General features: G+C 42.1%; 1 protein-coding gene across 3 annotated transcripts in view; it reads left to right on the top strand.

Moving 5' to 3' along the window:
- LOC122564918 (SH2 domain-containing protein 3C-like) overlaps positions 1 to 15,283 on the top strand; it is a 189,707-nt gene that overhangs the window by 49,684 nt on the left and 124,740 nt on the right. For 2 of the 3 annotated variants that reach the window (XM_087998325.1, XM_087998324.1), the window contains exon 4: positions 11,564 to 12,224. The exons of the other annotated variant lie outside the window; for it this stretch is intronic. In XM_087998325.1, the coding sequence (XP_087854451.1) occupies positions 11,564 to 12,224 (661 nt within the window). The remainder of the gene's footprint in view (positions 1 to 11,563; positions 12,225 to 15,283) is intronic. 3 annotated transcript variants of the gene reach the window in all.

Raw genomic sequence — 15,283 nt, 5'->3', positions numbered from 1 at the left:
CGGTATTAGGCAAGAGCTTTCAAAAGCTGATTGGAGGCAGATGTTCGCAGGTAAAGGGACAGCTGGAAAATGGGAAGCCTTCAGAAATGAGATAACAAGAATCCAGAGAAAGTATATTCCTGTCAGGGTGAAAGGGAAGGCTGATAGGTATAGGGAATGCTGGATGACTAAAGAAATTGAGGGTTTGGTTAAGAAAAAGAAAGAAGCATATGTCAGCTACAGACAGGATAGATCGAGTGAATCCTTAGAGTATAAAGAAAGTAGGAGTATACTTAAGAGGGAAATCAGGAGAGTAAAACGGGGACATGACATAGCTTTGGCAAATAGAATTAAGGAGAATCCAAAGGGGTTTTATAAATATATTAAGGACAAAAGGGTAACTAGGGAGAGAATAGGGCCCCTCAAAGATCAGCAAGGTGGCCTTTGTGTGGAGCCACAGAAAATGGGGGAGATACTAAATGAATATTTTGCATCAGTATTTACTGTGGAAAAGGATATGGAAGATATAGACTGTAGGGAAATAGATGGTGACATCTTGCAAACTGTCCAGATTACAGAGGAGGGAGTGCTGGATGTTTTGAAACGGTTAAAGGCGGATAAATCCCCAGGACCTGATCAGGTGTACCCGAGAACTCTGTGGGAAGCTAGAGAAGCAATTGCTGGGCTCTTGCTGAGATATCATCGATAGTCACAGGTGATGTGCCGGAAGACTGGAGGTTGGCAAACGTAGTGCCACTGTTTAAGAAGGGCGATAAAGGCAAGCCAGGGAACTATAGACTGGTGAGCCTGACCTTGGTGGTGGGCAAGCTGTTGGAGGGAATCCTGAGAGACAGATGTAATGTATTTGGAAAGGCAAGGACTGATTCGGGATAGTCAACATGGCTTTGTGCGTGGGAAATCATGTCTCACAAACTTGATTGAGTTTATTGAAGAAGCAACAAAGAAGATTGATGAGGGCAGAGCAGTAGATGTGATCTATATGGACTTCAGTAAGGCGATCGACAAGGTACCCCATGGGAGACTGATTAGCAAGGTTAGATCTCATGGAATACAGGGAGAATTAGCCATTTGGACACAGAACTGGCTCAAAGGTAGAAGACAGAGGGTGATCGTGGAGGGTTGCTTTTCAGACTGGAGGCCTGTGACCAGTGGAGTGCCACAAGGATCGGTGCTGGGCCCTCTACTTTTTGTCATTTACATAAATGATTTGGATGCGAGCATAAGAGGTACAGTTAGTAAGTTTGCAGATGACACCAAAATTGGAGTTGATAGTGGACAGCGAAGAGGGTTACCTCAGATTACAACAGGATCTGGACCAGATGGGCCAATAGGCTGAGAAGTGGCAGATGGAGTTTAATTCAGATAAATGCGAGGTACTGCATTTTGGGAAAGCAAATCTTAGCAGGACTTACACACTTAATGGTAAGGTCCTAGGGAGTGTTGCTGAACAAAGAGACCTTGGAGTGCAGGTTCATAGCTCCTTGAAAGTGGAGTCGTAGGTAGATAGGATAGTGAAGAAGGCGTTTGGTATGCTTTCCTTTATTGGTCAGAGTATTGAGTATAGGAGTTGGGAGGTCATGTTGCGGCTGTACAGGACATTGGTTAGGCCACTGTTGGAATATTGCATGCAATTCTGGTCTCCTTCCTATCGGAAAGATGTTGTGAAACTTGAAAGGGTTCAGAAAAGATTTACAAGGATGTTGCCAGGGTTGGAGGATTTGAGCTATATGGAGAGGCTGAACAGGCTGGGGCTGTTTTCCCTGGAGCGTCGGAGGCTGAGGGGTGACCTTATAGAGGTTTACAAAATGATGAGGGGCATGGATAGGATAAATAGACAAAGTCTTTTCCTTGGGGTGGGAGAGTTCAGAACTAGAGGGCATAGGTTTAGGGTGAGAGGGGAAAGATATAAAAGAGACCTAAGGGGCAACTTTTTCACGCAGAGGATGGTACGTGTATGGAATGAGCTGCCAGAGGATGTGGTGGAGGCTGGTACAATTGCAACATTTAAGAGGCATTTGGATGGGTATATGAATAGGAAGGGTTTGGAGGGATATGGGCCGGGTGCTGGCCGGTGGGATTAGATTGGGTTGGGATATCTGGTCAGCATGGACGGGTTGGACCAAAGGGTCTGTTTCCATGCTGTACATCTCTATGACTCTATGACTCTATCTGGGTGAGATTTCGTGTTATAATATTATAATTGCAAGAATGTCACACAGAATCTGATAATGCATTATTTGGGGAACAATGTGCTGAAGTTTATCATCAAGTCCTGCCCTTCTCCACCCATTCCACTATCCCCCATTTTCAGAGTGGTGGTAAAGATGAAAGTTCACCATGGCATATCATTGTTGAATGTTAGCTGACCTCCTGTGACATTGATGACAGGTACACAATTGTTCATTAACTGTCTCTATTGCTAATTCAGTGGCCCATAGTTTTGTTCAAACTCTGACCTGCACTTGACTCTTGGGGACCTTTACACACATTTGAACTAGGGGTAGAGGTAGGCTATTTGAGCTTTGAGGCTGCTCTGTTATTGAATAAGATCATAGCTAACATGTTTGTAATTTGAGTTCCATTTACCTCCAATAACCATTGAACTTCCTACTGAATCTATTCACCTCTGCTTTGAGAAGCTGAAGTTATGTCACTTATTTAAAAATTAATTTTGTCTTGAAAAATATAATGCAGTGAGGTATGATTCTTGACTCTGATTGGTTGCTTGTAGAATAGCACAGGGTTAGCACACACCAATCAGAAAGAAAGATGGAACATTCTATTCATGAAATCATACTGAACCCAGTGATTGTATTATTTAGATATGTTGAGGTATTATGTCAATAATTCACAGAATTACTGCCAAGGAAATATTCCAAAGTTTCACACAGTGGACTATTTCTCTGTAAATTCCTCTGTATTCCTGGTTAACAATGAACTGTATGGTTGAATTTAAGGCCAGTAGCATATTTTTTGTGAAGAGTTTTGCGATTCTCCCTGGCTACAGCCAATATTTGTTGTACTGAGAGGGTGTCACTCACACCACAGAGTCAGAAAGCTTTGGGTACAAATGATACTTATATGCATTATTATCTAAGCTGACACTTTAGTGTAGAACTGTGGGAGTGGTGCTCAAGGGACTTTTTATCATATGAAACACAGCACTATACGAAAGCAGAGTTGTGGAGTTAATCTGGTCAGCATTTAACTCTTAAAAAGATTACCTCGTGATTATCTTGTTGATCTTCTCTAGGGAAGACTGTGAAGAGATTTCATCAAAATGTTTGAAATCATGAGGGGTCTGTACAATGTAGAAAAGGAGAAATTGTTTCGACTGGATGCAGAGTCAAGAACCAAAGGACTCCAATTTATGATGATTGGCAAAACAAGCAATGGCGATATGAGCAATGTTCCCTTGAATTTCTCCAACCTCAACATGGATTTCTGAGAGCTGTGTTTGGCAACAGCTGGAAAAAGTAGAAGTGAATGCATCAGAATGAGGTTGGAATGCTACTTGGTGTACACACATTCTCAGAGTGGCCGCGCACAACTTAGAGGGACACTGGACATGTGGAGACACATTTTCACACGGCAACTAGTTAGGATTAGAATGTACAACTGATGGTGTGCTGGAGGCAGATTCAATCACAGCTTCCTGAAGGGTTACAATCAGAGGAGAAAAGAATTGCAGGGCTGTGCGAAAAGGCAAGGGAGTGGGATTAGCTGAGCTGCCATTGCAGGGAGTGGCACAGACATGATGAGATGAATGGCCTGCATCTGTGTTGCAACCGTTCGGTTATGTCTGTGCAAGGTTACTGTCTGCTATGTCTCTAATAATAAAAAAGTAACTACATTTTAATAGTACATAATGAGCTGGAAGTGCTTTGGGAATCTCAAGTGCATAAAAAGGTGCTTTCTAAATGCATGCTTTGCTTTATCTTTTTAACAAATCACAGGAAGACATAGAACTACATCCAAGAGTAACTTCCCATCGTTTCTTTCTTCATATGGTGGGGATAAGCATTCTCTTCCCCTTGCGTCTACAGATGTTTGACATCTGCTTACAGGGACCCAGTCTGGGTTAATGAGAGCTGGCTGGGAAAACTCTAACCTTGTCACTGAATCCTGTACAAAAAATGCACATTTCCATTCAGCCTTACAGCTTTAACCTCAAAGCCACTGAGAAGGCCATGATTAAAAGCAAACATAACATCATTCCCAAACTACATAATTTCATTAAACAGAGGTCTCATAGACTGATTGTTATTTTAAGATGTCATTAAGTCACTAAACCGCACCAGGCATTCTCATAATCAACCACACATGCTGGGTTGGAATGCAATCCAGAAATAGCTGAGAGCATTTGAATTCTCCTGGCTCCCAAACAATTGAACTCCCAAGCCCTGGGAACTTCTCAACTTTCTCTTCTCCCCCGCAACTGTAGATGGCCCTCACTGACTAATTTGTAAATCCCGTGACCCCTAGTTATACTGGGGTGTCAGAATTTTGTACACACACTGGCCAATAAAACTCAAATATTTCTTTTCTTTTGAAAATTCCATGACTGGATGAAATTTCTAAAGTGATTTGGGGTTGGTGGGATGGGTGCTGCAATTTGGACAAGTGAAGGGCAAAAAGAAAAGCTTCAGGGTCCCTCCTCCTGATGGCAATCTTTGTGCACACGTTGTTGGACAGGATGTCAGGAGTGAACAGTTGACCAGCCCCTTGGCCTTGCCATTCAGGCGGAGCATTCCGAGAAGGATGCTGGAATTCACCAGCCAACCCATGGCAGCCTTACCCTAGTTCACGCTGCTGGCTTACAAACAGTGGTTGCTGTGAAATTAGCCTCATAATGTGGTCTTCTCCCCCTACCCCACAGGACATTACACAACCCACTTCCATTTGAAGAGGCTGCAGATTATGAAAAAGCTGTTGATGACAGGGTTCCTTTGGTTTGAGCTTTTGCTGTTTAAAATGTCAAATTTAAGTAAGAGATTTGCAAAGTGCAAGATGTACCCCACCTCAACAGACTGTTCCACGTTATTGATTCTGGACTCCCAGTACAACTATTACCAGTGTGATTGCTAAAACTTGCTATTATTTTAAAATACTACTTATTTATTAAACTGAGGGATCCAGACCCACAGGAGACTGATTGTATCAAATCCTGGGAGGGCAACAATCAGAATGAAACCACAATTCAACCAAAGGCAGGTTCACAGTGGCTATTGAACAGGCAACTCACCGGGCACTCTACAAAAGAAACAGTGCTGCCTGAAATTAGTTTTGTGAAAGAGAAAACAGCTCAATCATTTAAATTATGTCCCAGTTTTTATTTTGCAATCAAACTTATTTCAACACAAGTTCCTTAATTTAGCTGGTATATTTTGGTGGGGGAGGGAGAAGGGTTTGATGGTGAGCTGACAACATTCACTCTCATTATTCCTCTGAAACAGACCATAACTTTGAGATATTGGGAATATGCAAATTAGTATGGACATCCTGAGGTCACTGCCTGTCACTCAGGGTGACAGTGGCAGACCAGACTGTAGCTCCCTCATGAACAGGGAATCACTGAAATCAAGGGAATTTTAATTTTTCTGCCCTGTATTGCCATTCAAAGCCCTTTACAAAACTATGCCTCTTTAATGAGGTGATTATCTTTGCATGAGATGTAGACATTGCTGGCTGGACCAGCATTCATTGTGCATTCCTGACTGCCCAGGAGGAGGTGGTGAGCTGCCTTCTTGAACTGCTTTAGTCCTTGTGGTGTAGAGATGCACAACGCCATTAGGAAGGAAGTTCCAGGATTTTGACCCATAACATTGAAGGATATACTTCCAAGTCAGGAAGATAAGTGGCTTGGAAGGGAACTTGTAGGTGGTGGTGTTCCCATATATCTGTTGCCCTTGTCTTTTCAGATGGCAAATATGATGAATAAAATTTACAATTGATCCTGAGAAAATGTATTTTTCAATCATGAAGTGCTCTTAAAAAAAAATAGTGAATTTTTAAGGCAAGTTGAGCATTAATTTTTAAACATTTGACAGGTTATTTTAAATTCTACTCTCAATGTGTAAATCTTAATATTTATTTTGTTCTAGGTAAAGAAAATGATTTTATTTTAGGACATTTTATTTTCTGTTTGGTGGTAGGCGATCTAAAAAATATTAATGCGATTGGCAGCTTGGCAGTTAACAGGTTTTTAAACACACTGCAACTCTACTAAGCAAAGGGTTGTTGTTGCCAAGTAGATTTCCAGGTAGAAAGATCCTTGTTGTCAATCATTCTCGAAACCCTCCCCCCTTTTTTTCTTCCAAAAGCTACATTGCATTGTATAGCTCAATACAATACAAGACACTTGATTTTCAAGTTGCAAAACGTTCTTCTATTTTAGTTCTAGCAGTCCGATTCCATTTTATAATCCCCAAAATAAATAAAACATGTAGTTCTGAGAAAGGGTCACCTTGGTCACGTTAATTCTGCTTTCTCCCCACAGATGCTGTCAGATCTGCTGGGTTCTTCCAGCAATCCTGCTTTTTTGGTCAAAAATATGTAGTCTCTTACACTCTCAAAGATGTTCAAAGCCATTTTGAAAAATATAGACTGTGTAGACTTTCTGAATGGGGCAGCGTCTTATAAAAAAACATCTCCTTTGAATCCCGGTTCCTCTTGAACTATTCAAAATCAAATATGCTGTTTTTAACGTAACGCTATTCATTTTCTGCGTCCTGCCCACAGGGGATGCATGGGCTGATATTTCTGTTCCAGATGATTAGCTCAAGTTTCCCTCTCACCAATAAATTCCCTAAGGCAGGTAAGGTGAGCTCATCCAGAGATGGTGGGGGCTGGGTTTGAGGTTAGGAACAATGCCGTTGTCATCCTCTGTCCAGCCACAAGGAGGTGCAGAAGAGTCAAAATAACACTTTTTAAAAAATACACAGCAGATGGTGCGGCATCTGGAAACAGGTTAAAATGCTGTCTCGGGGAGACCTTTCATCTGTAATTTAAATGTGAACCACATTTCCCTTTTTTGTCTGCTAAGGGGCTTTTACTGCACACTTTAGTTTTTATTAGCAGTAAGATATTGTTGGAAGATTAGCAAGATATTTCTCCTCGTTGAATTTTTTTTCCCCTGTGTTTAGTTTAATTGTCTGAGTCTCCTGCTGCTGTGGAACTCTTGCCTGCTGACACAGGTTTTGTTTCTGGCTTCCCCTGCTCCCCTCCCCCTCTAATGGTAATTCTTCACTAATAGAACAGTGGGAGGAGGGAGGGCGAAGAAAGATCTGAACTTCAGCACCTCAAGACTGAATCACCTTCATCTAACTGATCATATCTGAGCTCAGACACTCACAGATCCAATGGGCATACTCCCTCCCAGGTTCTATATTCTTTCACTATGTAGAAGTATTTTTAAAAATGTGTTCTTGGGATATGGGCTACAATGAGGAGTAAGTGAGGACTGCAGATGCTGGAGATCAGAGCTGAAAATGTGTTGCTGGAAAAGCGCAGCAAGTCAGGCAGCATCCAAGGAACAGGAGAATCGACGTTTCGGGCATAAGCCCTTCTTCAGGGCCTGACCTGCTGCACTTTTCCAGCAACACATTTTCAGATATGGGCTACAATGGCAAGGCTGGATTAATTGTCCTTCCGAGGTCTCCAGAGAGCATAAGAATCAGCCATACCTGGAATCACCAGTAAGATAGGCTGGTTAGTGGGCTGTATATCTGAAGGACATTAGTAAACCATATTGGGTTTTTACAACTTGCAATTTCAAATAAACCTGTTGGACAATAACCTGGTGTGGTGAGTGTTTTGCTGGAAAAGCACAGCAGGCCAGGCAGCATCCGAGGAGCAGGAAAATTGACGTTTCGGGCCGGAGCCCCTCATCATTCCTGATGAAGGGCTCTGGCCCGAAACGTCGATTCTCCTGCTCCTCGGATGCTGCCTGACCTGCTGTGCTTTTCCAGCATCACACAGTCAACCCTGATCTCCAGCATCTGCAGACCTCACTGCCTCAATAACCTAGTCTCATTTGAGTTTTGACCTTGCCCACACCAATCTAACTCTGGCATTTCCAAATCATGGTTTTTACAACAGACCAGAAGCTTTCATGGTTACTTCTCTGGTGCTGGCCCACAGTTGCCAGATTTTTGTTGAGTTCAAGTTCATTGCATTATTATGGTGAATTCACTCCTAATGTTTACTTCTCCAGGAGCATCAAGACTCGGCTACTCTACACCAAATATGGAAATGGTTTCTTATGATGTATTTGCCTCCCATACCAGTCGGGGTGCTTATGTTCAGGAATATTGAATACACAGAGTTCCGAAAAACAATAATCCCTTGAGATGATATTCCATGTTTATCTTTTACCACACAGCTTACTCCATTTTTTTGTTAAAAATCACACAACATTTTGGACTGAAGGGTCTGCTTCCGTGCTGTACATCTCTTATGACTCTATGACCACCTTATGAAGGAGGAGAAAGTGAGGACTACAGATGCTGGAGATCAGAGCTGAAAATGTGTTGCTGGAAAAGCGCAGCAGGTCAGGCAGCATCCAAGGAGCAGGAGAATCGACGTTTCGGGCATGAGCCCTTCTTCAGGAATGAGGAAAGTGTGTCCAGCAGGCTAAGATAAAAGATAGGGAGGAGGGACTTGGGGGAGGGGTATTGGAAATGCGATAGATGGAAGGAGGTCAAGGTGAGGGTGATAGGCCAGAGTGGGGATGGGGGCGGAGAGGTCAGGAAGAAGATTGCAGGTTAGGAAGGTGGTGCTGAGTTCGAGGGTTGGGACTGAGACAAGGTGGGGGGAGGGAAAATGAGGAAACTGGAGAAGTCTGAGTTCATCCCTTGTGGTTGGATATCCGCAGCAAATTCACCTACATCTCCACACACATCATTTACTGCATCCGCTGCACCCGGTGTGGCCTCCTCTATATTGGGGAGACAGGCCGCCTACTTGCGAAACGTTTCAGAGAACACCTCTGGGACACCCGGACCAACCAACCGAACCACCCCGTGGCTCAACACTTCAACTCCCCCTCCCACTCCACCAAGGACCTGCAGGTCCTTGGACTCCTCCATTGCCAGACCATAGCAACATGACAGCTGGAGGAAGAGCGCCTCATCTTCCTCCTAGGAACCCTCCAACCACAAGGGATGAACTCAGACTTCTCCAGTTTCCTCATTTCCCCTCCCCCCACCTTGTCTCAGTCCCAACCCTCGAACTCAGCACCGCCTTCCTAACCTGCAATCTTCTTCCTGACCTCTCCGCCCCACCCCCACTCTGGCCTATCACCCTCACCTTGACCTCCTTCCACCTATCGCATTTCCCACACCTCTCCCCAAAGTCCCTCCTCCCTACCTTTTATCTTAGCCTGCTGGACACACTTTCCTCATTCCTGAAGAAGGGCTCATGCCCGAAACGTCGAATCTCCTGCTCCTTGGATGCTGCCTGACCTGCTGCACTTTTCCAGCAACACATTTTCAGCACCTTATGAAGGAGCAAGGCTCCGAAAGCTAGTGCTTCCAAATTAATCTGTTGGACTATAACCTGGCGTTGTGTGATTTTTAACTTCATCCACCCCAGTCCGACACCAGCTCCTCCACATAATTTTTTCTCCTGTTACGGCTACATGTTAAACAATCCTAATTGGCTGTAAAATGCTTTGAGACCATCCTGAGGTAGAGAATGGAGCTTCTAGAATGCAAATCTTTCTGATGTTCTGTTTACAGGGGATTGCGGTCTCACACAATAGGAGTCAGACGTTTTGTCCATATTGCTACAGGGAATTTCCACAGATATGTCACCAGTAAACATTTTGTGGTGCATTAAACAGAAATTGAGAAATAGCTTTCAAACATTCAAGTGTACCTCATGCATTAGAGGAACAGGGCTTACCTGGAGAGGTTTGAAGAGAGTTTTTCTTGTTTGCAGAGAAAAAATATGACCATCCCTCTAAAATATCAACTGTATGCAATATTAGTAGATGAAGGCATCAGTCTTCAAACTTCAGCCCATTGCCTTGAGCTGGTGAAGTCATGGTTCTTAGTCCTCAATCCTAATTTAGTCTGAATGCAGTTAACCTTTAATCAAAGGTTAAAGAGACACAAGCCTCGATTGAGATTAAAGACTGAAAGAAATACAAGTCCTTTCTCATTTCTCTGATCGAACAGCAAATCTGGCACAGACTTTTAGCAAAAGCATTTAAGACTAAATCTTTCTTTTGATGGGGATTTGATTGGAAACAAAGTTAAGTGTCTCCAGGGACATGTACAGATTTGGTTGATGAATCACTTCATAGTCATGGTGGTTCCTCTAGCTTCTGGAGTGGGGTTTGATGAATGTTGGCTAAAAAGGGCAGCAGAGCAAAGTTTAAGAATGGTTGATCACTAAAATAAAAGCAAAACACTGAGTATAATAATAATCTGAAATCAGAACATAAAATGCTGAGAAGACTCAGCAGGTCTGAATAAACCAGTCGAAAGAAAAACAGAGTTAACGTTTTAGGTTGTGATCTTTCTTGTCGTAACATTAATGCTCTTTCTTTGTCCACAGATGTTGCCAGTTGAATATTCCCAATATTTTCGATTTAGAATTTTGAATATTATAGAGATTTGGGTGAACATCTTTGAAGATTACAAAGTATTTATATCGCATAGAATTACATACAAGTTACAGACAGAAATCTGCCATTCAGTCTAACTACTACGTACCAGTGTTTATGATACACACAAACCCCTTCCCATTATACTTACACTTTATCCCATTAACATACTGTGCTATCCCTTTCTCTCTTATATACATACCTAGTTTTATTGTATTATATGTGCTGCCTGTATAGTACGCAAATCAAAACTTTTCACTGTATCTTGATATATGTGATAACCATAAATCAAACTCAAACTCATTTAATTCATGTGATACAAAAGCCATATTCTAACCACTCTATGTGTTTGAAACCAAACATTCATTGAGTTAAACATGCAGTACATGGTTCATGATATTAAAAAGGAGTAAATGAATAACTTATAATAATATAGCATATTTTACAGCCTCTGGGTGCCCCACAATACTTAATGGTTGATTTTGAAATGTAGTTACTATTGTAATATAATAACAGCAGCAGCTAATTCACACACAACAAATGTGCACAAACAGCAATTCTACAAGTGATCAGATTACTGAAAACAACCAATGCTGAAGATTATAGAGGGTGATTCAGCATCCGTGGAGAGAGAGCAAGCTAATATTTCGAGAATAGGTGACTCTTCATCAGAGCTGAACAACTTTGTTGAAGAATCATCTAGACTTGAAACGTTAGCTTGCAGTCTCTCCATGGATGCTGTGTGACCTGCTGTGAACTCCATCATTTGGTTGTTTTCAGCACAGACTTCAGCATTTGCAGTAATTTGTTCCTAAATGATCAGATTATCCAGTTAGTTGTTGATTGAATATTGGCTAGGGAATAGTTGGTGGAAGGAAGAAAATTAATAGGCTCAGTGGTTATCTTTTATAATTTTTTTAAATTACAAACCATTTGTTGCTTTTGTTTCAGAGTTCTTTAAGTTTAAAGGCTTTGGCAGTTTAACCAACATCCCACGGAATCTGTCACTACGACGATCTTCAAGCAGTGCCCTTGATGAGAAGAAGAAGCAATTGGAAGGGAACCACTTGGGCCTCCAGATTCATCAGGAGAAAGGACAGGAAACGGTAGATGATTTGGAAACTATACCACGGAGCCCCAGCTATGCCCATTCAAGCGAAATGTACACCTACATTGGCACAATGCCACGCCGAAACTCCAACAGGGTGCAGAAACCAGTCAAAAGTCCCAGTACTTCAGATGCACAGGCTGGAGGGAGGGGAAGACTGGGACCACTGCCACCAGTGCCAAACAGTGACCAAGGTGAGCCATCAGGGAAGGGACCTGCACCGTCTGAGTCAGGTGAAGAGGTCACACCAGCTCAGGGATGTCTGAGTCCCAGTTGTTCACAGCCTGTGTTCTCTGACTCCAATGCAGCAATGTCAAATACTGCCAAACCCTCGGCCAAATCAGACACACTTCAGAATAAAAGTGACAGGTCTATACCAGTTGAATCACAAGTCATGGAGACCCAAAGAAGATTGAATGCACCAGAAAACGCCAATGGCCAGACCAAAACACTTTCGCCTGAAGATGGGGCAAGCGATAGCAAGAGTGAGCTAATCGATGACAGGTATGTTCATCAGAGTTCATATCTGGTCTGTATTCTAGGCTCTATTTAGTACAATTTGTCTCACATATGACAAGAAAATTGTTCTTTAATCATTTGAAATTTGATGGTTAAACCCCCTCGGTTAATTTGTTCCCTTATCATTGTGCTCTGATAATCATTGTCACTAAAGGTTAAATTGAATCAGCACCTGATAAAAGGTAGGTCTAGGCTGCTGAAGCTTGTGGTTCTGGTGTAAAATTTCACTTCAACTGTTTTTCATTTCTGCCTTTAAGTTGTCAGTTCGATCAAAGTGATTAGTAAAGGGGTTAGACGGACACGTGTAAAAGGTTTTTCACCCAAAAAGCAATGTTCCCTCTAAATTTCTTTTCAGTGTGTGAACTCTGAGGCCTGTGTACAGGAGTTACTTCCAAACCCAGAAGTCGGTGCATTGTCATGCCAATTACTCCGATTGATGTGCACAAATCTTGGAGCAGCTGTATAGGAGCTGGAATACACTGCCCAGTTTGGTAGTTGAGGTGGAAATCCTCAATTCCTTTAAAAGGAATCTGGATCAGGACCTGAAGCATTGTAACCTGTAAGGCTACAGACCAAGTGCTGAAAGTGGGAAAGTTAGAATGGGTGGTTGGTTTATTCAGCTGGCATAGATACAATTGATGGTATTAGACAGAAACTTTCAAATGTTGATTGAGGGAGGCTATTCACAGGCAGAGGGATTGTTGGAAAGTGGGATGCCTTTAAAAATGAAATAATTTGAGTTCAAAGACAGTATGTTCCTGTCAATGTGTCGGACAAGTTGGTAAGTGTAAGGAATGCTGGATAACAAAAGAAACTGATGCTCTGGTCAAGAAAAAGAGCATGTATCAGGTATGGAAAGCTAGGAAGGCAGTAAGAGTATACTTAAGAGGGAAATCAGGAGGACAAAAAGGGGACATGAGATACCTTTGGGAAATAGAGTTAAGGAGAATCCAAAGAGATTTCTATCAATGCAAAAGAGTAACTAGGGAGAGAAAAGGGCTGCTTAAAGATCAATATGGCCCCTTATGTGTGGAACCACAAGAGATGGTTAAGATACTAAACAAATATTTGCATCAGTGTTCACTGTGGAGAAGGACGTGGAACTTAGAGAACTTGGCGAAATAAATAGTGAGGTCTTGAAAAGAATTTAAATTACAAAATAGGTACTGGAGGTCTTAAAATGCATAAAGGTAGATAAATTTCCAGGACCTGATCAGATATTTCCCAGAACTTTGTGGGAAACTAGCAAAGAGATAACTGGGCCTGTTGCTGAGATATTTGTATAATTAACAGACATAGATGAGGTGCCAGAAGACTGGAGGTTGGCTAATGTGGTGCCATTATTTAAGAAAGGCTATAAGAAAATGCCAGGGAACCAATGACTTGTGCGCCTTATGTCAGTGGTGGCAAGTTGTTGGAGGGGATTCTGAGGGATAGGATTTATATGCATTTGGAAAGGCAAGGACTGATTAGGGATAGTCACTATGGCTTTGTGCGTGGGAAATTATGTCTCACTAACTTGATTGAAGAGGTGACAAAGAAGGTTGATGAAGGCACAGCGTTGTCTATATGGACTTCAGCAAGATGTTTGATGAGGTTCCACGTGGTAGACTGGTGAGCAAGGTTAGATCACATGGGATCCAGGGGAGCAAATCAATTGGATACAAAATTGACTTTAACCTGGTGTTGTATGATTTTTAACTTGGAAGGTTGGAGACAGAGGGTGCAGGTGCAGGTTTGCATTTGGACTGGAGGCCTGTGACCAGTGGTGTGTCACAAGGATTGGTGCTGAGTCCACTGCTTTTCATCATTTATACAAATGATTTGGTTGTGAATATAGGAGGGATGGTTAGTAAGTTTGCAGATGACACAAAATTATGTGGTATGTAATGGACTAGGCCAGACCACACAAAACATTCTTAAGCAGGCAGCCCTAACCATAATTTTGCAATTTATTTCGGAAGTGTACGGTGAAAATTATCTGGATTAAGTTAACGAGGTTGACTACCAGGTTTAAAACAGACGAAAAGTTTATTCACAAAATTACACAATGAAACACAAAGAACAGAATAAAGAACCCCTACAGAACTCAGTCAATCCAAACTCGTGTTAAGTATGCTGTTCTGAATATACACAACAGTACCAATAGGCAAACCGCCTGTAAAACACAGTATAAAAAAGGGTCAGATGCTGACAGGTTGAAATTAGAAGGGCCGAAGAGTTTCCACATAGCTCACTGTTGAATTCCCAACCAGTTCTGAACTGAACTAAACTGCTCAGCTAAAGAGCTAAAGAGCTGACCACTCCCCTTTTATTCTACTTCTAAAACATGACCATTTTGGCCTAAGTCTCATCTGTTGACATATAAACAAAAGGCCTCTCAAAATCCTTTTTAGCTCTGTACCAAACCAGTCTGATCGGAGCCTGGCTTGGTTGATTACCCCTCTGAAAAAAATCAAGGACAAAGTATCCTTGGGCCAAGGAATAGCTTTTAGAAGTAAAAGGACTAGTTTTCTGACACCTCCCCCCTTAAAGATAATGAACCATCAACACCAAAAGGGCTTCATTTTTAAAACCCTTCAAAAACAAACTGGTTAGTAGTTAAAATGCTCATGTACGCAATATTAAGTATTAACATGCAAACATGCACAACCACATGTGAATTCAGGCCATGGCACACCCTCCACCAAATTCCCCCATATCTCATTCAAGTCTCGATAACACATTGGCAATCATGATTTCGTGACCTGCCACGTGCTGAATTGCCAAATTGTATGGCTGCAACAACAATCTTCATCTAAATAGTCTGGCATTTTTATCCTTAAATACTTAAATGTCAATAGGTTATGATCAGTGTATACGATTGTCTCAGATGCTTTGCTGGTAATATAAACACTGAAATGTTGTAATGCCAACACCAAGCTAAAGTCTCTTTCTCCACTGTTGAATATTTATGTTGATGCATGTTCAAAAATCCCGATGGGTCTTTCTATTCCCTCGTCATCCTCCTTCAGGACCATCGCACCGACACCCACATCATTGGC

The sequence above is a fragment of the Chiloscyllium plagiosum genome, unplaced genomic scaffold, assembly GCF_037043375.1.
Source record: "Chiloscyllium plagiosum isolate Xiang-an unplaced genomic scaffold, Cpla_swu_hap1 HiC_scaffold_21, whole genome shotgun sequence".
In the NCBI taxonomy this organism is placed as follows: Eukaryota; Metazoa; Chordata; class Chondrichthyes; order Orectolobiformes; family Hemiscylliidae; genus Chiloscyllium; species Chiloscyllium plagiosum.
This window is presented reverse-complemented; position numbering and strand designations above follow the sequence as displayed.